Source organism: Panthera onca, chromosome A1 (assembly GCF_046562875.1).
Source record: "Panthera onca isolate mPanOnc1 chromosome A1, mPanOnc1 haplotype 2, whole genome shotgun sequence".
Lineage (NCBI taxonomy): Eukaryota > Metazoa > Chordata > Mammalia > Carnivora > Felidae > Panthera > Panthera onca.
The window spans coordinates 120495244-120520912 of NC_138339.1; the positions used below are offsets into that span (position 1 = coordinate 120495244).

The 25669-nt window shown below is 42.2% G+C and overlaps 1 protein-coding gene across 7 annotated transcripts in view; it reads right to left on the bottom strand.

Annotated features, from left to right (window-relative positions):
• Nucleotides 1-25669, bottom strand: part of ARHGAP26 (Rho GTPase activating protein 26) — a 423991-nt gene that overhangs the window by 91034 nt on the left and 307288 nt on the right. For all 7 annotated transcript variants that reach the window (XM_060635852.3, XM_060635853.3, XM_060635856.3 and 4 more), the window contains exon 18: nucleotides 11471-11630. In XM_060635852.3, the coding sequence (XP_060491835.1) occupies nucleotides 11471-11630 (160 nt within the window). The remainder of the gene's footprint in view (nucleotides 1-11470; nucleotides 11631-25669) is intronic.

Here is a 25669-nt window from a genome sequence, read left to right on the forward strand (position 1 = left end):
CTCTGTGCCAAAAGCTCAATTTGGAATTCTGATGCGAATCTGAATTTTTCACAGTTTTGTTGGTTATTCCGATCCTATTTTGCTTGGAAGCGAATATTTCAAGAAAATCCAACGAGGTTTCCTTTGTTCTGTTCAGAACAATCAGTGTATAAATGACTGCTGAATGATGGAAGGGTGAGTTCCCATCACCTATGAACAATGGATTTATGGAACTCTACCATGTGGCCGGAACAATCTACTCATGTCACAGAGACTTTCCAAATGAATACACAAGGGGGGCGGGGATTTATTTTGTGCCCCAAGCGGCCTGTTAATTCTATCCAAACTTACAAACTAATTCTGACTTAGTTAGGAACGCCTTAGAAATAAAAGTTTTTCGGAAAGCTGGGGTGCTTGGGTGGCTCTGTTGGCTGAGTGTCTGACTTGGGCTGAGATCATGATCTCAGGGTTTGTCAGTTCAAGCCCTGCACTGGGCTCCCTGCTGTCAGTGCAGAGCCCGTTTTGATCCTCTGTCCCCCCTGCCCTCTGCCCCTCCCCCATTCTTGCATTTTCTCTCTCAAAAATAAATAATCATTAAAAAAAAAACTTATTGGGAAGCCTATAAGCCTTCTGAAAGCTACTGAGGAATAAAACTGTAAAATAAAAAAACAACTCTGGATACTCTTCCAAGTATTCTCAATTTCAAGCTTCCTATAAGTGGAATTAGCAGTCCCATAAATACCAAGCTCCTGTTTCTCCTTAAGCTGTGGTCAGGAGAGTGGTCAGGGCACTTTGGGCTCTGCAGTCACACAGAACCGGGTGGAGTCCAGGTTCTGCTGCTTGCTCAGTGGGCAACACCTACAGCTGCACTGACCTCACCAACACTGATAATCAGCATCACTGTCACAAGGCCACAAAAAGCACAGGAAAGGAATGTACACTTGTCATATGGGTGGAAAGCAAAGAGGCTTGGGAGCTAGACAGACTTGGGTTCAACTCAGGCAAGAGCCTCAACCCCTCTGAGCCTGTTTCTCTCGTGTAAACAAGGAGGATCCTATTCCTGCCTCACAGAGCTATTAAAAAGCTAAGGCACATGAAGCACTGAGCACACAGGACCCAGCAAAGAATTGCCTAGAGATGGTAGTGGTATAAATAACAATAAAATAACCAATAGGTATTGAGTGGCCATCATGCTCAGTTATTTGCATAAATTATCTCATTATTTTTACTCAGAATAACTCTGTAAGAAAGGTACTATTATTCTTGGCATAGTGAATGCGAGGAAACTAAGACTACGTGAAGATAAACTGATTTGTCCAAGGTCACCTATGTGCACGTAGCTGGACTCGAAACTTAGCACGACTGTCTGGATCTTACCCACCTGTAGTCTTTATACCTATTATTAATTTGAGAGACAGAGGACAAAATAAAAAGGATACAAGTTTTACAGTTCAATGGATCTGACTTTAGTTGCTTACTAGTAGTTCTGGGACTCTGAACAAGTTGTGTAACTCTCTGACCTTGAGATGCCTCATCTGTAAAAACTCCCGGGACTGTGGCGAAGACTGAAACACCTAACACGGTTTGACACTCAGTGTTCACAAGATATTACTGCATTCAATAAAAAAGTGGAAGAAGGGAAATAAGTGGAGACTCAACAATGAATTATTTGCAGTCAGGACACAAGGATTTAATTTATAAGTGCAAATTTAATTACTGCTCTTTGCAAAACATCGATCTTAACTGCTTACAGCAATGTTAAAATTTCCTGTTCTTTTCCTTTGCATCATCTACAAAACTCAAATTTCACTGCCTGCTCCCCCCGCCTGCCAGAGGCCCATCTTGACACTGTAGACCACTGACACTTGCTAAATTTGTTTTTAGCCATGGCACATACACATTTTTACACCTCTTCCGGTCCCGTTCATAAATGCTCCTGTAATTTACAAGGATTAGGAGCTTCCCTATAATGTGTGGGGTAAACTCTTTATTATGTGCTGTGATTTTTATGGGAGGAAAATTAGGTCATGATGAAGAGTTTCTGGTCTGTAACTGCAAAGTAGCTCTCAGACAATAAATCAATGACAGAGGCCTGGGGATTACAAAGCAAAACAGAAGAGACTGAATGTTTTCCTGAGACACAAATTCATCAGTTCCAAGTATTAAAGGATCAACAAATCTGGGCTTGTTTAACGTGAGGACTGTCTGCTTTGGGAGTGGAAGGCTGAAACTACCAAGCAGGACTCGCAGACTGCCCACTCCCTCTCATGGACAGACAGTACAGCAAGGCCACTTAGGGCCCGAGAAGCCATAAACCCAGCGCCTTTCCATGGGAAAGCCAGGCAAGTCGTAATAGGGCTCATTTATAGTAACAGTTAAGAAACCAAATTCATAGGCTACAGCTACAGAGAGGGTTTTTAAGGACAATTGGAAGTCCGATGTCCTATCGCTATCAGCATTTTGGCAGAGAGATCAACAATTTAGAAAGTAGTTTGGGAGTTTTATTAACAGTCCTTCAAGAAGAAACCAATTCCATTTAGTAACGGAGGGTATATATAGATGGCACGGGTAATCCATGGGATGTTAGGGTTTTCACTATCTCAAAAAAGATTCTATTTCTTGTTCTCTTTGTCAACAGAGAGGAAGAGACGAAAACATAACAAAACTCTACCCTTATCTGAGCAACATTAAAGGAGCTACACATTCACACAATGATTGGTTTATCTGGGGCTTATTGGGAGGGAATATACATGCTTAGATCCACAACCTTATCACATGATTAAAGATTAACTTGCACACACTTGACACTCAAGAAAAGTAAAAAGGCCTGTGAAGGAAGCATTCCAGCCCAGCATACAAGTAAATCTCGCTTACTTTTAAACCTAACATGGATAGGATCAAAAAAAGTACATTCAGGAATGAATGGAAGGAAAGGTCACAAAAATTCCTGATGAACACATAAAAAAAGCCACGATCATAAGATACAAGATTAATTTCCCATTAATTCCCCTAATTCCCAGTCTCCATCATCATCATTAATGTTGCATATCAACAACAGCTTGAAATATCAAGAAAATGAAATAAAACTACCAAATGCTTGTCAGTTGCCAGAAACAGCTCAAGCCAATTGCATCTTATAACTGATGTACATTTTGTGTGCAAACCCCAACAGCAGTGCAATGGATTTCAATTCCACTGACATTTTGGTAAAAGCAGATCAAGGTAGTTTGGTGGGCCCAAATCAACTCAAATCAAGACAACTGCATTGAAAGACACTACCATTCCAATGGGAATGCAAGATTGCTTAGGCCATGGTGTTTACCCTAGTGTTTAGTGGGGCCATCCATGGTTACCAGCTCTTCTCCTTGTCATGTAAGATTCAAAGTTAACATACTTTAAAAGGGGGCATCTTTGGGCATTTCTAAGAATTAACAATGTAAAGATCAACCCTCCTACCTCTTCCAAAGCAAACTGATGAACCGGGAAAAGAATCATGATGATTTCTTTTATAAAAGATCGACAGGCATTAAAAGGGGCAATACTGATAAAAGCATGTGGTGCATGGGCACATATGTGCACATGCACATTCTTCTTCATGTACAAAAACCCTTTTGAGTGTCACAGCCATAAGAAATATTGTGGACCATTACAGAACAAGTGGGTCCAATCCTACTATTATAGGTTGGAATTTAATAGGAAGATGTAACACACACACACACACACACACACACACACACACACACACACGTTATTAACCAGAGATTTCATGTTTAACTAAAACTATATAAGAAGAAAGCAGTTTGTTTCCTTGATAGGATTGCTCTTCCCAAACGTCTAAAATTTTAAAGTTATTGGCAATGCAGTCTTCCAAAAAAAAAAAAAAAAATTTAAAGTAGCAAAATCCCTAGGCTTTGGGGCATTTTACAATGACAGCACTCACCATTTTGCTTTACTATCTTAACTACCAGCATATAAATATTGGTACCTGCCACTATAACTCTACATATTGGCCTGCTTGATGTTTTAAGGCTGAGAGTGATCAGCTGTGAGCTGGGCAAAGATTGCATCCATACAGAAATGGTCATTTTACATAACAGATTGTTACCTTAAACCAAGTTTGCAGCAAGACTTAAAATCTTTCCCCTTTGAAATGTGACTACAGGTTTGTTTGTTTGTTTATTTGTTTGTTTAAAAAAGGAAATCTCTTAAGTTTATTCTTCTTTAGATCTCATGAAGAACCAAATAAAATTAGGATCTTAGTGTACCTTGTGTTAAGTAAGGGCTGTAAGTCAAAGGTTACACTCTGAAATTGTTTTTATATATAAAGCCACAAGTTTACAATAGTATAGTCAACTCTATGATTTCACGATTTAACAAGTGATTTTGATATCAATAATCAGAGTGCAATTTGGTTCGGCTCCCAGGGAGGTCCTTCCAAAGTGCTGAGGTAATCATTTCACCCCTTTACTGGGAAACCTGACAGTTCTCATTTTTCAGGAGTAAACGCAAACCCTTTCCTATAGCTTTCAAGACTCCAGACAATGGGTAAAACCAACAGTTTTTGGCAGCATCCCCCACCACTTGCTAACATATAACCCACCATTCTTTCTCAACCGTGTAAAGTTTAATACACATGAGTTAATTAATCCTGATTGACTGACGTTCCCCTGGAAGGCTGTTCCTCTTGTCTCAACTCTTTCTCTGCCTAGAAAACGTCTTTATCTGTCTGAGCCTGATACTAACAAAATTAAATGATTTCTCCTCAGTGATGCCATACATTTTACTCGTCTTATTGGATGCCACTTAGCACACGGTATCATATTGAGTTGTACCCTGATAAAATTGGAGCACCTTGGGAAAAACGTCCCATCTTACTCATATGCAGCCAACAGTAGGTGCTCAAACAATGCAGTGCCCAGAGACAAACTAGAACAGATTTGAATAGCTTGGGTTGTGAAAGCATTTCAGCCCTAGCTCCTCTCCTAAAGGCTGTTTCTTAAACTTCTTGCACATCAGGTTTATAATTTGTAAATTAGAGGAAAAATATCGATCTTACAAAAATGAAATGATATGATGGATATAAAGCTGCTTGGCACATTATCTTGTAGACAAGAAGCTATAAGTAAAAGTTAACTATTGCTGGGGTGCCTGGGCAGCTTGGTCGGTTAAGCATTCAACTTCAGCTCAGGTCATGATCTCGGTTTGTAGGTTTGAGCCCCACGATGGGCCCTGTGCTGACAGCTCAGATCCTGGAGCCTACTTCGGATTCTTTGTCTCCCTCTCTCTCTGTCCCTCCCCTGCTCACACTATCTCAAAAATAAATGAGCATTAAAAACTTTTTTAAAAAGGGTAACTATTGCTGCCAATATTACCTCTAGACTATGCACGTTACAAAAATCCATTACCTACATATCTGTATGTATTAGCAAACATGGAAAAAGGACGATCCCCCATGAGTCCCCAAACATAATTGCTATCTTCTGGCTTTTTCCTCTCTGCCTCCACTTACTGTGGGATATTTATTTCCTACAACGGTTCCAAACAGTGCTCTCCTCGCTGGATCTGCAGGGGGAGGTGAAGGACAGAGTTTCTGGCCATATGCTTTAGCCATATGCTTAAGCCAGTTCAAACACAGGAGCCTTTTTCCTTCTCTGCAAAAAAGATGTTTTGTCAGGTAAAAGAAAGTGAATTTTCTGGCTAGCAAGCATTCCCCCTCCTCTCTCTTTTAAATGTCAATTTTGATGACAAAGAGGTTTTTCCAGTTTTAGACATTGATGAGTTAGTTCCCCACACTGAGGCTTTCAAAGGGTATTTGAGGACTAACTTGTCAGTATCACCAAATGTCCCTCGTTTCTGTAAAAATTGGCAATGCTGAGGGGAAGGAGAAGAATGCTTCCTATAAGAAATACTGAGGAGCTGCCTGTGTTTAGGGCAAGACTCTCATAGGAAAGCAATGCCTTCTCCAACAGAAACTACACGCAAACCTGCCAAGCATGCGAGGTGAGGTCTTATGAGAGAACCCCTGCACAGACAGCAGCCCACAACCGCTCCTTCACCTTTATGAGCACAGTGCTTCTCCCAGCAGAGGTGGGTTCTATTTCCCACCCTTTCAATCTTGCTGGCCTGGTGACCTGCTTTAACCAACAGAATGTGGCTGAAGCAACACTCTGTCTATTCCAGGCCTACGCCTTAGGAGGCCTTGTGGTTTCTCTGTTTGCCCCCTTGATAGTTTGCCCTAGACTACCAAGTGATGAGGGATCACATGGAGACAGAGAGACAGAGACCCCCAGGAAGAGGATCAAGGTATCCCAGTGACAACTAGTACCAAGGTTTCAGATGTGTGGACTAAGACCCTCTTGGATCATCCAGCTGCAGTCAGAGCATTCCAGCAGATACCATATGGGACACACAGGAGCCCTCCTCAAATTTTCTGACCCACAGAATTGAGGGCAAAAAAAAAAAAAAAAAATCCTTGCTATTTTAAGAAACTACGTTTGGAGACGATTTTTAAGCAGGAATAGATAACTGAAACAGGCATCTTAAGATTCTCCCCCCCACCCAAGGAAGGGAAAAAAAAAAAAAAGAGGTTAGAGTGGGAGAGAGCCAAAGCATAAGAGACTCTTAAAAACTGAGAACAAACTGAGGGTTGATGGGGGGTGGGAGGGAGGGGGGGTGATGGGTATTGAGGAGGGCACCTTTTGGGATGAGCACTGGGTGTTGTATGGAAACCAATTTGACAATAAATTTCATATATTGAAAAAAAAAAGAAAAACAAAACAAAAGATTCTCCCCCCCCCCAACCGTGTGTGTGTATGTGTGTGTGTGTGTGTGTGTGTGTCCAGTGGCTAGATGCCTAGGTTTCTATACCCTCTCTTGGTACCATCTTCTATTATTGGGTGCCTCCTAATTTTATTCCAAAGGACCAAGTAAATACGTTCTACAAAATGTTCGTAACAATATGAGGGAGTATTATGCCAGTAATTGTGGGGGCCATATATTTAAGACCTGTATTCAGATTTGTTTCAAGCAAGAGGGCATATACTATTGCATGCTTCTTACTGGAGGACAGGATGGAAAGATGCTGTTGGAAAGCATTTCTTCATGTGGGGTTTCAGAATTTTGTCCTACTCATGATGCTAGTTAAAAAAGTAGTCACTCATTTACATTTGTGTATGTGCGCATGTTTCTAGAAAATTACAGTCAAGCCTAAGGGAATGCTCATTAAATATTAACTAAGATCTTAATAGCGTAAATTTTAAAGAACAAGTCTCTGGCAATATTCATCTGAGGACACAAAAGTGCTCTGGATTTGATGACTGAAGTTCATCAAATGGGAGGAAATTAATCCAAAGCATCATCTCCAAAAAGCCAGGGGCCAGAGGATGGCCACGGATGCTTAGGATTCCTATTAGGTGGATCTAAGAAGTGCTTATTTTATACCCAACCAGCCCTAAAAGTATATTTAAAAAGTAGTCCAGCTGATTTACTCTAAGTTGTTTTTACCAAAAAGGCAAACCTAATGAATGAATATGAAGGACTTTCTCCCCAGAATAAAGCACATATCCAGGTCTTGCAAACTTTGGCCCATCATGGATCCCTGAGGGGTCCTCTATCGAGGTGGTACGTTAGCTCCCTCACCACTGGAGACAGGCACTCTGGTGCAGCCTTCATCCCAGAAATGTTTTCATTCATAGTCCTTCATCACTGGCTCCCACAGGAACATAAAACCTCACTGTGATTCATCCCACTCTCTGGCATAGACTAATGAAAGAGAGCATATAATGAAGCACTGTAATACTCTCTTAATGCTTTATGTACCTTAACAAATACCAGCAGAGAGAAACATAATTTATAATCCAACAAACCAGATGTGTATTTTCAACCAGTTCTTGCCCATATACTTACAGACCTGACCATGCACTTCAAATTTCATTTCTATTTCTGTATTTTGTGCCCTAGGCAGGATGGCTCCTTGTTTACACAAGTTTCAATATTGTTTTAGCACTTTCTGGTCCTTTTCCCTATCTTGTGACTTTTGAATATGCTTGCTGGCTTTGAAGGCCCAAAGATACCAAAAAGAGTTACAGTTCAAAAATCATTAGACACTGCCCTTTGGGGAGATGGAATATAATCAAACTGCTCATTCCTCACATATCTGTCTCAACATTTAATTGTTTATTCACAAAAAGATTAAGTTGTAAAAAATATTATTTTTGGGAGAGGGGAACACGTGACATTCAGAAGTAGACTTGAGCTCTATTTTCAGAGAACTCTGTTGAGACTGTTCAAAACAATAGTTTTCCATTAATGAGCCCTACTTCATGCCAGATTCTTGGCTAAGTCCTTTATATATCATCTTGTTTAAACCTCAGCAATCCAACTGAAGAAACATGGCAAACTGGCTAGCGGCTCATCAAACTTGCTTCCCCTTGCTCTGGGTACACAGTTCAGTCACTTTCCCAGCCTCCTTTGCAATTAGATGTCACCATGTGACTGACTTCTGGCCAATGGAATGTGGAAGAAAATAAGGAAAGCATCTTGGAGGCTTAGTTCATGCACTCTTAACCCAGGGTTCCACGCTTTCTCATTTTCCTCGCCAACTGGTTGATTACAGAGATCTGCAGAGCAGAAAGCAGAGCTACTAGAAGGAAGGGACATGCGTTACTTAACTGCTACACAGGATGCCACTCTCAGGATACCTACAGTGAACCATTATGCGAGCAAGAGATAAACTTCTATTTCCTGATTCACTGATATTCGGGGGTTATTTGTTGCAGCGGTTAAAGTGTACTGAAAGTACTTTCATGAGCATAGACAGGTTAAGTAATCTACTCAATAAGTAGAAAGAGGTGGCAGATTTGAATCCAAGTGTCTTATCTCTAGAAACCATTTTTTTAAATGTTTATTTTTGAGAGACAGAGTGCAAGCATGGGCGGAGCAGTGAGAGAGGGAGACAGAATCCCAAGCAAGCTCCAGGCTCTAAGCAGTCGGCACAGAGCCAGACGCGGGGCTCGAGCCCATAAGATGCGAGACCATGACCTGAGCCAAAGTCAAACGACCAAACAACTGAGCCACCCAGGCGCCCCTCTAGAAACCATTTTTAACTGTTATTCAATTATATTCCCTTTTCGCAAGTTCATTTTTATCATATATCACACAAACTTCACCTATACCTAATTAGACTATATATGAGAGAGGTGGCTGGATGATGGTCCAAAGTTGGCAACAAAGAAAACGTAATTTTTCAAATAAATAATATGATTTCTTATCTCTATTAACCATGTAAGAGAGAGGCCATGCTACTCACACAACTTTGCAGGATATTTGTTACTTTTTCAAAGTTTATCCTCAGAGGGTCTTGGGTAGTTAATTTTAACTCTCTACAACAAATTACCTCAAAGACCTGGTGACTTAAAACATTTAGCACCTCTCTCAGTTTCTATGGGTCAGGAATTCAGGAGAGGCTTAGCTCAGTGGTCTTCTATGAGGTTGCACACAAGATGTCGGTGGGGGCTGCATCATCTGAAAGTGTGACATCCAAAGCAGCTCATTCACTTGGTGGCCAAATTGGTCTGCTTGTTGGCAGGAAGTCTCACTTTCTCCCCACAGGGTTGTGTGACTGCCCTCACAACATGGTGGCTTATTTTCCCCAAAGTGAGCAAGTCCACAAGCCAAGGGCAATGTTGCAAGGCCTTATTTGATCAGTGTCCAAAGTCATACTCCATTATTTTTGCAATAGCCAATTGATCACATTGGGATCAATACTGGATTCCCTTATGCAGTGAAGGGACTACACAAGGCAGTGAATACCAGGAGGCAAGGGTCACTTGGAGCCATTAGGAGGCCAGGTACCACAAGAGCCCATTCATTCATCCAACACAAATATACTGAGTGCCTATGAGGACCTGGGGACAAAGCAGTGGACAAAACAAAGTCCCTGCATGCATGAAGCATACATTATAGTGGAGGTCAGAAAGGCAAAATTTTAATGAGGTAAACCATGTAGCATGCTAGGAAGAGGTAAGTGCTACAGAGAGAGAAAGCAGGAGTCGCGGGAAGGGGAATGCTGGAGTTGGGACTGTAGGCAATTCTAAACAGAGAGATCTAGGCAGGCCTCACTTAGAGGGGCCTAAAAGAGGTAAGAAAGTATACCATGAAGTTACAGGGAGGAAGACTCGTCCAAGTACTGGGACAGCAACTGCAAAGGCCTTGAGGTTGGCATGTTTGCAATGAAAGTCAAGGCCGTCAAGATGGCCATAGGAATGAACTGAAGGAGAAGGTTGTAGATGAGATGAGGTAAGTCAAAGAGGCAAGAGCAGAGTCTGTGTGGGACCTTCTAGGCTCTTGTAAGGGCTCTGACTTTCACCAAGTCAAGTGGGAAGCCACTGGACGGTGCTTAGCAGACAACTGGTATGATCTGACTTAGCACTTAAAAAAAAATCTCACTCTGGTGACTAATATCAAAATAGAGAGGCCAAGGGTGGGAGAAGAGAACAAATCAGGATGCTCTTGTAAATATTGAGACAAGAGATGATGACGGCTTATGTTAGAGTGTTATCAGCTGCAGACAAGTGGTGAGAAGTGGTCTGACTGTACATTTATTTTGCAGGTTATCTAGCACAATTAGATCACCATTCTAGGCAGAGTTTTCGTTTAGGAGGGCAGCATTTTTAAGATTATTTTTTATTATATCTCATCACTGTGGCTCTCAAATGGTATTCTAGGAGACCCTATGAATTCTGAGAGGCTTCTTAAGAATTTGCTAGTGGGAACTAAGGTGGGACAGATGTAATGAAGCTTCATGGCCCCACTCCAGTTCTGTAAGGATAGCTCTGTGTTGACATAGTTTATTATGTACGATGAGAGACATCTTTTTAGGAAAGACCAGAAACCCCAATGCCCTAAAAGAAAACAGACTCCCCCTCCAACACACACACACACACACACACACACACACACACACACACACACACACTATGAAAAAATACACCATTTAGAAAACTGGAACGTAAACACAGCAGGAAAAACATCTGCACTACAAGATAAAAATAGTTTACTCTCCCTAGTATTAAAACCAACCAACCAACAAACAAACCTGAAATTCATGAGAAGACAACCAAGTAAAAAATGGGTAAAGGGCCTTTTGTAAATGAGGGTCAAAAGGGTACCTCTTCATTGGATTGTTGTGACCATACATTGACAACCCACATCAAGTGCTTAGCATAGCTCCTGGTACAGAAGAAAGGCTCAACCAGTGCTGCCCATCACAACTGCTACCATAACAACCACTGTTGTTGCCCTACTCTCCATCTGGCCAAAGCTGCCATGACAAGATGACCGTCACTAACACCACCACCATTATTAGCAGCTTCATCAGCATCATGGTGTAAAAGTCATTAGCAATGGGAACTTGCAACTACCTTGAATGCCATTTCCAACTCAAGTCCCCCCAAAGTAAATTCTTCACTCACAGTAACCAAAGGTATATTACCTTTTCGTGATTTTCTATGAGGATCTCAATGACAATGTTCTGAAACTTGATATCCATGATGGCTGCTACTGTTTCTTCCTGAGGACGCAGTAGGGTGGGTCCAAACACCACGCCGAGGTTTGCCACTGTCATCAGATTCTGCTTGTGGTTGTTAGCGACACTGGGAGGAAGGAAAAGAAAAGGCACAAATGAGAGAAAGACTGTACAAATAGATAGCTGACTTCCCGGGGCCTTCCCCTATCTTCAGACTCCTCATCTGGCCGGAGCCAGACCCTGGGACATCTTCAGATATCAAGTCCAAAGAGAGACTTCTCTACTTGTATTTTTGTCCCCCGGAGTTTTAGAAATCTTCAGTATTCAGGCTACTTTGCTCTTTCAGAATATGACATTCCTTTACACATTTCTGTTTTGCCTACACCAACCAACCAACCAACCAACCAAAGCAGCTGCCCTCCAAAATGTGAAACTTTGCACATGTGAATCCCTGCTCTGCAAATCCAGGTAACTGCTAAACTTTCTTAATTATGACTTTTATACTTCGCTGCTGCTTAAACTCCTGTGGTGATCATTAGCATTTTCTCTAGTGCAAATATAAAAACTCTTGATGGCTTTCATACATTTGCAAACAAGGCACAAGAGAAACCTAATTTTATTTTATTTATTTATTTTTAATGTTTATTTTTGAGAGGGAGAGAGAGACAGAGTACAAGTTGGGGAGGCGGCAGAGAGAAGAGAGACAGAGACAAAGACACAAGAGAGACAGAATGCTTTGCAGGCTCTAGGCTCTGAGCTGTCAGCACAGAGCCCAGTGTGGGGCTTGAACTCATGAACTGCGAGATCATGACCTGAGCAGAAGTCAGATGCTCAACCGACTGAGCCACCCAAGTGTCCCCAAACAGACTTAATTTTAAACAATGGATAGATCTTACGAAGTCTAGCACTTTAGGCTCAAAGTATTAAACTCCATCACATAAAACATGTGGCTTTCATTAAGCAAAACATGTGGCACAAACAGAAATAAAAATGCACCACTGTGTATATCCATGTATATGGCTATGTTTATATTGTCACTTATACTCAAAGTCTAAGAACACACAGGGTCAGCAGTAGCTGGGTCTGAGTAATCTGCTAAATACATATACTTCGTTTTGGATAAGTACTACTCAAAACATGTATCTGATCTTCATACCCCAGCCACCATGATCTAGCCATAAAACTTAATTGTTCATTTGCTGGCCTTGCATATAAAAATATGCAAATGATCTACAGGCAACAAATAAGTTAAAAGTTAGGCTCAATTTAGTACTGTTAAGAAAATATTAGGGGCTTCGCTAAATCACCTGTTAGAAAAAGGAAACTATTCATTACTAGCAACTAGAGAGAAATTGGTCACAGATAGTAGTTTGCACAGACATACCTCCCTAGCATTTAGTGCTATTTATACAGAGTATTTTTCACACAATTCTATAAATGCCTGCACTGTTTCTCTTGAATACTTCTATTTGGTAGGAGGAGAAGACGTTCTACTGCCTTCAGTGCTGGTTGTGAAACTGAGCCTTCACTGAAATTACTACGTCAACCAATTTTATCAGCAGATGTGTACTTTTCTATGATTTTCCAGGGCTAAAAGTCTAATTTCATCAAAACTTTCTCTGCTGAAAGGGGCAGGAAAGGTCGTTAGGTCAGTGAAACTTGTAACCGCGGAACGGTCCAGATACGAAGAGAATTTGCTTGCTGACTGCTAAGCAAGGGCAGTGACCACTGGTATCTTGGCCTGTTTCTGGTCCACATAAAAATATTCTGCGTTTTCTGAGTTGTAGTGTTGTGTCTCCATTTTACTTACACACTTCCCAGGTACGCATCATGTTTCTGAAAGCATTAATGCTCAGGGTCAAGTTCTTACCTGGCAAGGGCAAAGATTCCGTTTCTGTGCCTCAGTCAATAAGTCTGCATATTTACAAGCTGTTTGTAACATCGCTTCTTTCAACATGGGCTCTTGGGTGCAGGAAGTGAATTCCATGCCCTTATTCTTCCCCCTCCCAAATGAACAAAGTCATTAGACTTACCCCTCCTGCCTCAAAAGTCCCTTGTGCAAATGAGTCAACAAGCTATTTATGTATCAAAGTACTTTTAAATTGTAGACCAATATAAAAACATATGGTTTGGATGATGATTTTTTTTTTTTTTTAACCACTGTGCTTCTCAGCACTACCTCTGACTAAAGCAACAGCCTCCCTGACTAGCTAGTCAGGATCCCTGACTAGCATTTCCACAGTCAGGTTTATCCTGACTGCTACCACCAGTTACTGTCTCAGTTACTCAGCCCTGATCAAGTCATTCCTCTGCTGACAACTACAGTGGCCCCACACCTCACTGGGAAAGAACACAGTGAACCAGTGTGCATAAAGTGTTTAGTTAGCACTTTTGCACTTGTTCTGATAATAATGATTATAAGCCCTCGATGGGCTCCAATGTCTTTAATGTAAAGGCCAGACTCTAGTGAAGTAACACACCTTTCCCCAACTCACCTCTAAGCCCTTCTCTGCCGCCTGCTTGCTCTGGGTCAGCGGACAAGTGACTCAATGTCTAAGCTTTGGGCTCATCTTTGAAGATTGGGGAGGGGGAGGTAAACAATACAACTACTTCATGAGGTGGCTGTAGAAATTAAATATGGTAACATGTGGGAAACGTAGTGATTATTATTATAGTAATTCACTATCCATCCTCTTCCCACTTTCATACCTATCTGCCTTTGTCACTCCTCTGCCTAGAATGTTCTCTTGCACTTCACAAATGCGCCCCCTTCCTTTCTGCAGTCTCTGTCCAGTCTTCCGCCAATCCTCCTCCTCCTCTCAACCAAGGCAGAAGTATTATCTTTATTACAAGTTATTAATGTCTCTACTGCTGCCTTAGGATCAAGACTGTGCACTTATTTTACTTGGTAACGCTAGCACTGAGCACAGTGCCCAGGAGAAGCCCAACGAACGTTCATGAGATGTTAAATGGGATGTTTCTGGGTACACATAAAACAACTGTTCCCAATCCAGCTACTTACTCATAAAACCTCCAACTATTACTGATGACATTTTAGGGGGACTCTATCTCAACTATCCCAGCCTCACTTTTCAAAGTCTGGAGCTGTGTTCCATTTCTTAGGTTTAATTAATGAATAACAATTACTCTAATTTGCAGGCCCCAATGCCCAAAGGCATTAGGAAGAAAGGTACAGTAACTCTAGATAAGCAACTCTGAATATAAATAGGCTTGAGGCTACCCAACATAATTCATTTCCTTTTTAGTGATCCATTTTATTTTAAAACTTGAACAACACATTGATCTATGGCTTATAAAACTTTTTTTGGGGGGGAAGCTGCACCCTTCATGACTAACTACCATTATCTTTTGGCATACTGAAGTAATAAATTTATCTGTCACTTGATTATTACTGTTCACAAGTTGGTATGGCTATGTTCATTACACTAGAATGAATAATTAATGGCTTGAGATCTCTATGTATCCCGGGGAGAAAGGCCTAGACCTCAGCCTCTGCTGGCACCAGCCATCCATTATAGCTTGACAAATTTACAGATGTGTGGGAGGCAGGCTGGCAGACCACTGGGAAGCCTGGCCCAGCAGAGGCCATGGGACTCATTCATTAGTGAGGTCTATAAAACACTGAGAGCTGCTTTCTGGGTTGGTAATTGGGCTGCATGACCTCTTCCTCACACAGTCCAGAACGTCATGTTGGGTCTTGACTTAAAACCCATATATAAAAGTTTCTTGTGCATTGCACATTCCACCGCAGGAGTTTGTGCCTTTCAGATCCTTAGGTCTACGTGGACATTTCTGTGGTGCCTTCCCCAGGAACTGGCAGTTCTATAGGCTTCCTTTAAATGTCGCAGAAAAACAGTTCCACATGTGATTTTAACCTGAGCAAGACCCAGGTCCTTTTGTGACCATGGAGTTTGCTGTTATTAGCTGAAAAGCAGTAAGTCTCTTGAAGAACATGCCTTTAGGGCAGTTGTTGAGGGGCTGGAACCCCATGTTCCCAGCCCTTCCCTCATGAATTGCAATTAAGGAGAAAAGAGCATGCTTCAAGGAAAATGGCCTTGGCAGAGGGGCCTCCTGCCACCTTTGTCTAAGGGGAAATGGGTGGGGACTCTGGATTGGTCTGATGCTCTTTGAGATGCAGAAGGAGGTAAATCATTTCCAGATGAGGATGGTGGTGGGGGAGTGTTATAAGAGGAGGAGACAGAAGTCAATCCCTTTGGGGCTTGTAATGCAGTGCCCCCCATGCTGTCATAGGGATCACATCTGTTTCCTGTGGTTTAAATGAGAGCCATGACTCTGGAAGTGCTAAGCAGTGCTTTAAGTCACAGACTGGTCCTGATGTATTCCAAGAAAGCATAAGCTTAGGGCTGCATTTGCAAATAGCTTCCACCTTGAGGCCTGGAATGCTGTGTCAAGGAGTGTCAAGCCTAAGCCCTGGCTCCACCGGATACGGTGTGGTGACAGGTTAGCACTATGTGCCATGGACTGGATGGGTGGTGTACAAGCACAGCAACACCTACCCACCGTGCTTTGGTTCAGCTTCCGGTGTTACATAACGATGATAATTTACACTTGTAGCGTGTTTTAGAGTTTCTAAGGAGTTCTGCAACTATATGTTTATTCAACCTTCCTCATATCTGAAGAACACAGGAGCTCTCAAACTTTTGGACAATGTCCCATGATAGGGAAAACGTTTTCTTACTTAACCTTTCATTAGTACATGCATACATATATACATAAATAGCAAGACACACACACACAAACCAGAAACAAAAAGTTGGGGAGTAGTAAGGCTGATGAATGTTGATATTTTCTCTTCTATCCTTTTTTTTCTTAACTTACTATTAAAAAAAAATGAAAGTAATTTCTCATCCCCCTAATGGACCATGACTTACAATTTGAGAAGTGCTACTCTAGGGGTAGAGAGGACAAATATTATCTCAAGTTTACAAATATGGAAAAAAAGGTAAAGGAGACACTAAAGCACACTGCTTGGAATCAGATGACAGCAGGAAGGTCACATGGCATCTCTAAGCCTATGTTTTCACCTGTAAAACAGAAGAAATAATACCTACCTCATTAAGTTTTAAAGCTAAGTAAGATTAGGTGAATAAATCTCTTGGCCTGCAATAATGGCTTAATAAATGATGGCTGCTATTTTTTACGGTGGTGGTCAAGGTAGTGGTGATGATAGAAGTAGCAGCACCTGCCAATTTAAAGCCACATTGGGGATACCTGGGTGGCTCAGTCAGTTAAGCATACATCTGACTCCAGCTCAGGTCATGTTCTCACAGTTCGTGGGATTGAGCCCTGTGTCAGGCTCTGTGCTGACAGCTCAGAGCCTGGAGCCTGCTTTGGATTCTATCTCCCTCTCTCTCTGCCCCTCCCCTGCTTGCACTTGGTCTCAAAAAATAAACAAACATTAAAAAAAAATTTTTTTAAAGCCATATCGGGGGCGCCTGGGTGGCTCAGTCTGTTGGGCCTCCGACTTCGGCTCAGGTCATGATCTCGTGGTTCGTGGGTTTGAGCCCCATTTTGGGCTCTGTGCTGATCTCTGCCCCTCCCCCACTTGTACTCTGTGTGTCTCTCTCTCAAACATAAACAAACATTGAATAAATAAATAAATAAATTCACATGGTTTGGTGGTGTCACTTGGTATTCTGTGCAGGAACCTCTAGCGGCCTGCTTCTGTCTGGGGCAAAGAGCACTGACTCCTGCATCTGTATTTTCAGGACTTCTATTACCCTACCTATTTGTATTTCTTATTCTTTTTTTCCCTTTCTAAAAATTATGAAATATTTCAAATCTATAGAAAAGCTCAAAACATAAAATGACTTGTATTCCATCACTTCCCTCCAAGTACCTCTGTCACAACAGACTGGGAGCCTCACAGCCAAGAGCAAGCCCATCAAACTCACTCGGCCTTCAGGAGCACACTCTGCCCCTGGCCTGCCTAGCAAATCCTCGCCATCCAAAGCTCACCTCCCTGCAAAGCCTGGCTGCAGACATTCCCCTGCCCAGAGGTCTTAACTGCTAAATGGTTATGTTCATGGTAAATTCACGGGACATTTCTACTCCGACTGTTCCCCCTCTAACGAGCAACTCCAGGCTGGGGACTGGATCAGGATTTCAAGGGCACCTCCTGTAGCATCCTCCGGGGCAGATAGCAGAATGTAGGCCCCAGGTTACCAATTCCGAAAGTGGCTGAGTGGGCAGGCACCTAAGCTATAGTCAGTAGCACTTTTCTCTCTACCACCATCCAGGGGCAGAGAAGCTCAAAGATCTGGGGCTAAGGAGGATGAGGTGGACGTGAAGTTCTTGGAACTGTACTTTTTTTTGTGGTCGACAAGGCCAAGTTTAACGTTCATGGTTGTTCACGTGGCTCCTTTCAACAATTTCAAATTTACCCTTAGTATATAATGGGGAGTGGTGGGGGAATCCCCACCCCCCAGTGGCTACACGTTTTCTAGTAAGTCAGTCTGTATGTGTGTGTTGCCTGAATACCACCAGGACTTGGTAACACTGGACCCATCTGGATCGTGCTGGGGAGGCTTGTGCCAAGGAAACCCATTAGAGCCATAAATATAACTTTGCTGGGCTGTCCCAATGGCTGGCACCAGAATGAGAGTTTAAAATAAATAGTTCTGTGTACTGACTTGGGTCATGCTCACCAGCCATATTCAACATCTTTCTGGGAATGGTGGTCCAGTGAGAAGTCACATTTAAAGCTTTGAATAATTGAGTGTTTACGGTGGGTAATGATACACAGTGTGATCTTCAAGAAGACCCTTTAAGGCATGTAGGTGAGGCTACCCCTAACATTTTACAGAGGATGAAACTGAGGCACTGACAGGTTTAGTAATTTGCCTGAGGTCACAAGGCCAACCAAAGGCAGAGCCAGGAGAGGAAACCCATACTCTTTACCCTATTTTAGTATATGTGCTGTCGAAGCGAACAGCCATACTCTCTACCCTAGCACTTTGATGTTCCCACACCACTCAGGGACAGTTCAGCCTAGGCTACAAGAGGCACAACTATTCCTCGGAAAACCCAACCAAAAATGAATACACAGAGCAGTTACGTGCTTGAACCTGTGCCGAATGAAGCAGTGGACAGAACAGAAAAATAAACAGTGCTCCTTCATTCACCACCCAAATCACTAAATTAGAAAAAAGGGAGAAACCGAGAAATCAGAACAAGGTTCATGCCTTTTCAGAGTGATACGAAATTAACCAGTTTCTTCTCCCTTCCTGCAGTAAAACTGGCTGCATGTTTGACACTATCATGGAAATGAGGGAAGACCCCCTCAAATCTGAGAGCATTCCATTTGTGGTTGGCTGGCACGTCTAAGAGCTGCTTCCTAATGATTAAAGAGTAAACGCTTTAGGACTGAGAAACTTGAAAGAAACTGAAAAGGATAAAATCAAAGGAAGAAACTGAAAGAAAAACCAGAGGAGGGGCTGAAAGGATTGTTTCTTGCCGCCGCCCCCCCCCACCCCGCCAAAAAATGACAATTATGCAATTATGGCCATACATCCATCAGTCCAGGCTACATTGCTTTCATCCAGGGATCTCAAAGCTCTGTGAATAACTGCCAATGTCTTCTCCACTTCTGGTGACATATATAAACCGTGCTTCAGATGGGTGAATGTCACTGCTAAGGTGTTAAGTACCTCCCAATTGTATGCATGTCAACTCTAACACTCACTTGGTGCCAAAAATTCCTCAGACAAAAGGAAAAGAGTGTGCAACCAGCTCTATTTCCACTCTGATCCCTTCCAATGCAACATCACTAACTGTTTAAAAACTGCCAAGGGCTTTGGCTAATTTTAATTTTAAGATGAAAACCCTTGGCATGGCCTACAAGATCCTACAGGGTGCAGCTAACCTCTTCCAGGCCCTTCATTATGCTGATCCCCTAACCAGGGAAGCTCTGTAGCTCCTCTTGATCTGTCCTTTTCCTACTTACTACTCACACTTTCTCAGAAAGGTCTTTCTGGACACTCTGTACCAGGCCAGGTATTTTGTTACAATGCTATTTCCTCATTTCTATTTCCTGGCACTTACTGAATTATGTCACCATTCATGGAATTGCCATCGTCTCCCCCACTTACTCCAAGAGAACAGAGATGGTACTAATCTCCCTCAATGCCACATCCCCAGGGCCTAGGATAGAGCTTGTTCCTATCAGGTATTAAGGGGGGAGAAAAGGACACATGCATGCTTTGGGAGGCTAGCTTCATCTAAGGGTATCAAGGCTCAGCTGCACTAAATGTCTGGCTTAAACCTCCATGTAACCTACCGGTGTCTCAGAGTCTTTGCCAAGCTGGGGATAGCTGTTGGGGGAGTAGCCAGCGCACCTCACCCTGACACTGAAGGCACGTAACAAACCACATGGCTCTCCCTGGCCACATCGCTAATCTGCAAGGTGCAATGTCCACAACATATTCACAGGGTATCATTATCATTATTACATGCATTACCTAATGTGCATTATACAATATACCATAAGCTCACAATATTATACCAATCTCTTTCTAATGTTCTCATTAAATATGTCTTATTAAAGACATATCATCAATGTCTTTTTCTCATCCCTTTCTGAAAACCCCTTGTACTTCCTGCCTATCTTAGATTATATTAAAACTGTCATCAACAGTAAGAGCAACTCAGCATTTAACCTGAGTCAGGAATTAAGTACTCCATCGATGATCTCATTTGATGTTTACAATAATTCTACAAGGTAACTTCTACTACTGTCCTGCATGAAGTAGTTAATGCTCAGAAAACTCAAATTTGTCCAGGGTCCTGTATCAAATAAGCAGCAGAGATGGAATTTGAAGGCAGGCAATCTACAGTATGATTCCAGAGCTACTGCTCTTAAATGCCCTGGTACAATGCAGTGTGTGTGTGTGTGTGTGTGTGTGTGTGTGTGTTGTATGTGCAGACATGTGTGAGATAGATTATACACAGTATATAGGCTGCCATTTTGTTCCACATGCCATTCTTCTAAAAAGCTTAACCTAAAGAGATCATGGGTAAAAGAAGAACCTGATTATTTTTAAAAGGATGTTTTGAAAGCAAACAAGAATATTACCTTCAAGTCTGCCCATCAACAGCATTAATCCCTAATTTTTTCCAATGGCAGCAAACTAATCTGGGTCATGGGAATTACTGGCCTCCTCCAGAATAGGCTGGCTTTCATAAAGAATAAGAACTGTACTTTTTTGCTAAGCTGCCTCATTTTCTGAAATTAGTCACAGTCGTTTAAACACTAACAACAGGCCAACCTGAGTTCCATTTGCCCTACACTCTTTCAGCTACTTGGTATCTGAATAGTCTTATGCACAAAGAAGGCACATGCCTTCAATCTAGGGGTTGACTGATGAGTTTTCCCTTCTCTGCTCATGGCTGGTTCAGGTCCTAGCCTGTAGCTATATTCTATGACCCAGTCCACGGGCCTGGATGGAGAAAAACAGCACTCACACACAAAAAAAAAAACCTATGAAGAAGCTGGCCCATAGAACATTTCTTCCTGGAAAATTACTTAACTATTTCAAATTGTAGAACAATTTGAAACATTCTTCAGTCCAATGGAATTATCATTTTCGAAACATTTTACAGTTTCTAAAGTTCTTTCACATTCACTATCACTGATTTATTTTGAAGCTTATTTTCTCCCATCTAGAGAGAGATGCCACAGCATAAATGGAGGAAGTTTAAAAGTTGCCTATAGGCATGACATGCCAACCTGACGGTACCAAGTGCTGTAAATACCTAAGTTCCTGTTGGTGGCAATACTTCCTTCAGTGGCTCAGCCTATCATCTTTAGGCCAGCACTGTCCAAAAAGGCAGGTCATGGGCTTGCAAGTTGCCTTAGGACTTCCTATCCAAGGAAGGAGGTACAAGGTGACCCAGAACAGAGGCCAATAGTGCATCGTGTATTTTTCAACAATCAAGTATTTTCGAGGGCTTATTATGTGCCAAGGACTGCTTTAAGAGCTGGGGATAGAGCAGTGAACAAAATAGACACTCCCCAAAACTCCCTGCTCTATGAAGCTTATATTATTTTGGGGGTAGGACAGACAATAAGCAAATAAAATACACAGCAGAAAGGCAGGAATGAGGGCCTATTAGCAATTTTAGACAGGGTGGTCAGGGCAGGTGTCAGTGACAAAGAGGAATGTACAAATAACCTGAAGGAGGGAAGAAAGCAAGCTGTGCAAATCTCGCAAAACTCTGGGGAAAAAGCTACAGGGAGCAGACACTAGACACAGATGCCTCAGGCAGGAACACATGTGGCATGTTGGCACTGCCTAAGGAAAGCCAATGTGTCTGTCACTGAGTGAGAACAGGGGAAAGCACTAGGGAAAGCCAGACAGGTAATGGACCCGGGGGCAGCCAATCCTGTAGGACTTTGCAGGCCACTTTAAGAGCTTTGTTCTCTACTCAGTGACATGAAAAGCAATGAGAAAATTCTGATCAGAGGGAGAGCGTAATATTTGTCACTTCTCTCTGTAGACTCAGAAAGGTCTCAGCTACTAAGACTTACATGCTCAAAGGCCCTGGGATGTAAGAGACAGAAGAACTTCGCAAACCAGCATAAAACCTCTTCAGAGAATCCAAGACATGTAAAAACTAGAATACAGTACTTCTTTGATTTGAGTAACAAAAACCTACCAGGCAGTGTGCATTTGCACCTACGTCTGTGTTAACGTGGAAGGTCTATGAAGCTGGTCCACATTTTTCCCTTAGTCACTGTGCTGACTTCCACTAGGAACTTGGCAGCAGAACAGAATGTTGAGGCCAACATGATTTAAAGGCCTAGAGTCATAGCCTCAAGGTGCTAGTTACCTGCTACCCGGCTAAGAGTCACCCACAAACAGCACCGATATTGAACATGTCGTGTAAATATTCATAAAGCTCACTGAATTTAACCATCTTTACAATCTTTAAGTAAAATAAATAGTAGTCTTCTGAAGCCAGATCCCTCTTACTAGTCCCATTCTACAGGTCAAAGAACAGGGACAAAAGAAGCTACAGCAAAGGCTAAGGGTTGGCCCTTCACCATGTGGCTCAGCTCCAACCGTAACAGTAGCTGTGACACTGAGCAGTCAGAGCTTCTCACGTCCCATGAAATGCAAGCCTCATTTTCAGGGAAAGGACCATAATCCTTCCTGGAGGGCAAGTCAAGATTCCAAATCCACAGATGGGGCTATGGGAGAGTTGCGGAGTAAGAGATTGACAGATTGTTAGAAAGGAAAAAAAACAAAAACAAAAACAAAAACACAAAAAACACTCAGGCACAGTCATACATATGCCCTGGGTAATCTGTCTCCTTTCATGGAGATATTTTAAATCAAGGAAATAACCCATCTGGTTTATTTTTGAAAAGGAGGGTACTTTTACCCCAAAAAGAAAACAGACAGAAAACTGCATTCCTTGGAGCTCCTGGGTGGCTCAGTTGGTTAAACATCTGACTTTGGCTCAGGTCATAATCTTGTGGTTCACGACTTCAAGCCCTTCATGGGGGTCTGTGCTAACAGCTCAGAGCCTGGAGACTGCTTTCGATTCTGTGTCTTCTCTCTCTGCCACTCCCCCACTGGTTCTCCCTCTCTGTCTCTCTCTGTCTCTCTCTCTCTCTCTCTCTCAATAATAAATATTTTTTTAAAAATTTTTAAAAAGAAAAAAAAAGAAAATTGCATTCTTTACCATGAGTCTGAAACAAATTCAGAGGCTGAGGTTGAAAAAGGTAGCTTTATTTCAAGGGCCAAGGTACCAAAATGACTAAAATTTAAAGCTGACATGCTATCATAGAACTTTTGAATTACGTGTGGATATTCAACTAAGAAAAAAATTATTTCAAGGTGTCCTGAAGACTTCATGGCTCTTTATGTACAGGAACTGATAAGCCATGGGAAAGTTCTGGAAATCAATTAGTACTAACAGTGAAAGAAGTAGTCCCAGATCCCTAACACCAAATGAAGAGTCATCTGAAGAGAACATCAACATTCTCTGTGTTCAAATGTCTGATGCTAAAGAACAGAATTGTTTAAAAGACAACATCCTTTTTATAGACCCTAAAAGCTAGAAAACAAAATCTGAGTGGATTACCCCTTCTTACGCCTCCCCACTCCTGAAGCTTGGTGCCAACCTATCCTAGCTCCTTGTTACACTAAACTGTTATGTCCAAAATTTCCGTATGAGCTCAAGCCTAAGTGGAAATGTAGCTCATCTTACTTATTTATACGTATAAAATAATTGTGTTTATACATAGCGGGACATGTTAGAATAAGAGTGAACACACAGACCCTTCTGTTATATTTTCTGCCTTCACCACAAAAATAGACTCATCAGGGAATTATGCCAATAGAGTTCTTACTTCAGTGTACGTCTGGCAAAATCTGATTTGTCCTCCTCGTAGGCAGCACAAAACTGGAGACTCCTTGAATTCTGCTACTTTGGAAGCAAAATATAAAGCAAAGTGCAGGTTCAAACAGGAACTGGTGATCCACTGTGAGAAACCCAACCTGTTCATTAGGTAGAGAACAGCAGGGGGTATCTGGTCACACAGACACCAAATGATTTAAACCATAGAGATGAGATCTGGGCTCCTGATCTGCCCCTCGTTTAGGCTCTCACAGAGTGTCATTCACAAAGCCCAAATCCAATACTTTTCAATGGATAAGTCAAAGTGTTTAATGACCAAGTTCTGGAATGCTTTCATTTGAGCAGGCAGTGCAGCCTGACACCTTAGCTGTTGTCCCCTTGCCTTCTTGGGCTCCTCTGGACAGGTGGGTTAAGAATGCCAGGCTGATGGCAGTAGAGACAGGGAAGAGAACAGCAGTGTGGGCTAAAGAATCACTTTAAGGACACCATGGTGCACATTTCCCAGTGGAAAAGCCATCAATAGTTCACTTTAGCAAACCAGTCTGGATCGCGTATAAATCCACAGAGATTAAAATACTTAATGAACATCAGATCCTCAAGTAACTCCAAAGTCCTCACTGTAGCCTATATGATTTGACCCCGCCTACCTCTCCAAACTGCCATCCTGCATTTCTGCGTTCACCCACAGCTCCCAACTACCCTGGCCTTTTGCATGTTCCCAAATGTGCCATGTTTGATCCTCCCCAAGACAGACTGAACACCTACGAGATGCCATGCCGTCTTCTAGGCATTGGGATACAGCAGTGAACCCAATAGCCAAGATTCATCCTTCAATGTACTGGCATGACAGTCCCATTAGGAAGACAGAAAATACACAAAACACAGTAAGAATGTCAGGCTGAGAAAGTGGTACGATGAAATAAATAGGAGCGTGTGATAAAAACTGGTGAGAAGGACTAACTTAGGTAGGCTGGGCAAGGCCTCTAAGGGGAGACATGTGAGCTGAGCTCTGTCATTGCAGAGAGTAGAGTCTAGAAGTCCACAAATTAGAACACTACAAATCATATACACAAATGCATGGGCAATTAAGAAGTCCAATCTTCAACCACAGACATTAGTGTTGCCTGCCTCAGATCTCTTTAAGAGTTGCATTCAACAGGAGTTTGAACAGGTATGCTGAAGTCTGTGTCAAGAGTTGTTTAGCACAATGGAAAGCACCAGAATGCTTGCCACCTCTGGGTTTTCCCACCCAACACTGAGAATGCCCTGTGGCTTCTGGCTGCTCCTCCCACTCATCCATCTCTGTTGCCCCAACCCAGTTAGGAAGAGACTCCTCCAGTGAACGTCACTAATAGATCTACTGCTCAGTCTTGCAAATGGAAGGCCACCTTCCTAAAATTTACATAGCAGGAGATAACTATACCACAATCCCGCTGACATGTGCCAGCATTTGGTTGGGTTATGTAAAAAGCTAGGTAATCATTAAACAGGGCAGGAAACAAACAAAAGAGTAATCCTTTAAAAATATCATTTGTGTTTGGAAAACTTGAGGGGGAGAAGAGAGCAAGGTTCAGGAAGGCCTGTTACTCTATGAAAGGCCAGGGTTCAGAGTTCATTATAAAAATGTCAGAAATATCACTTAATACTTTCACTCACCTGAACGAGTCTTCCACATGAGTTGGTATTACAAGATAAAAAACTGGGACTTAAAGAAAAAAGTACTAAGTGGCTCCAAGAAAGTCTGTCTCATAAAGCCCT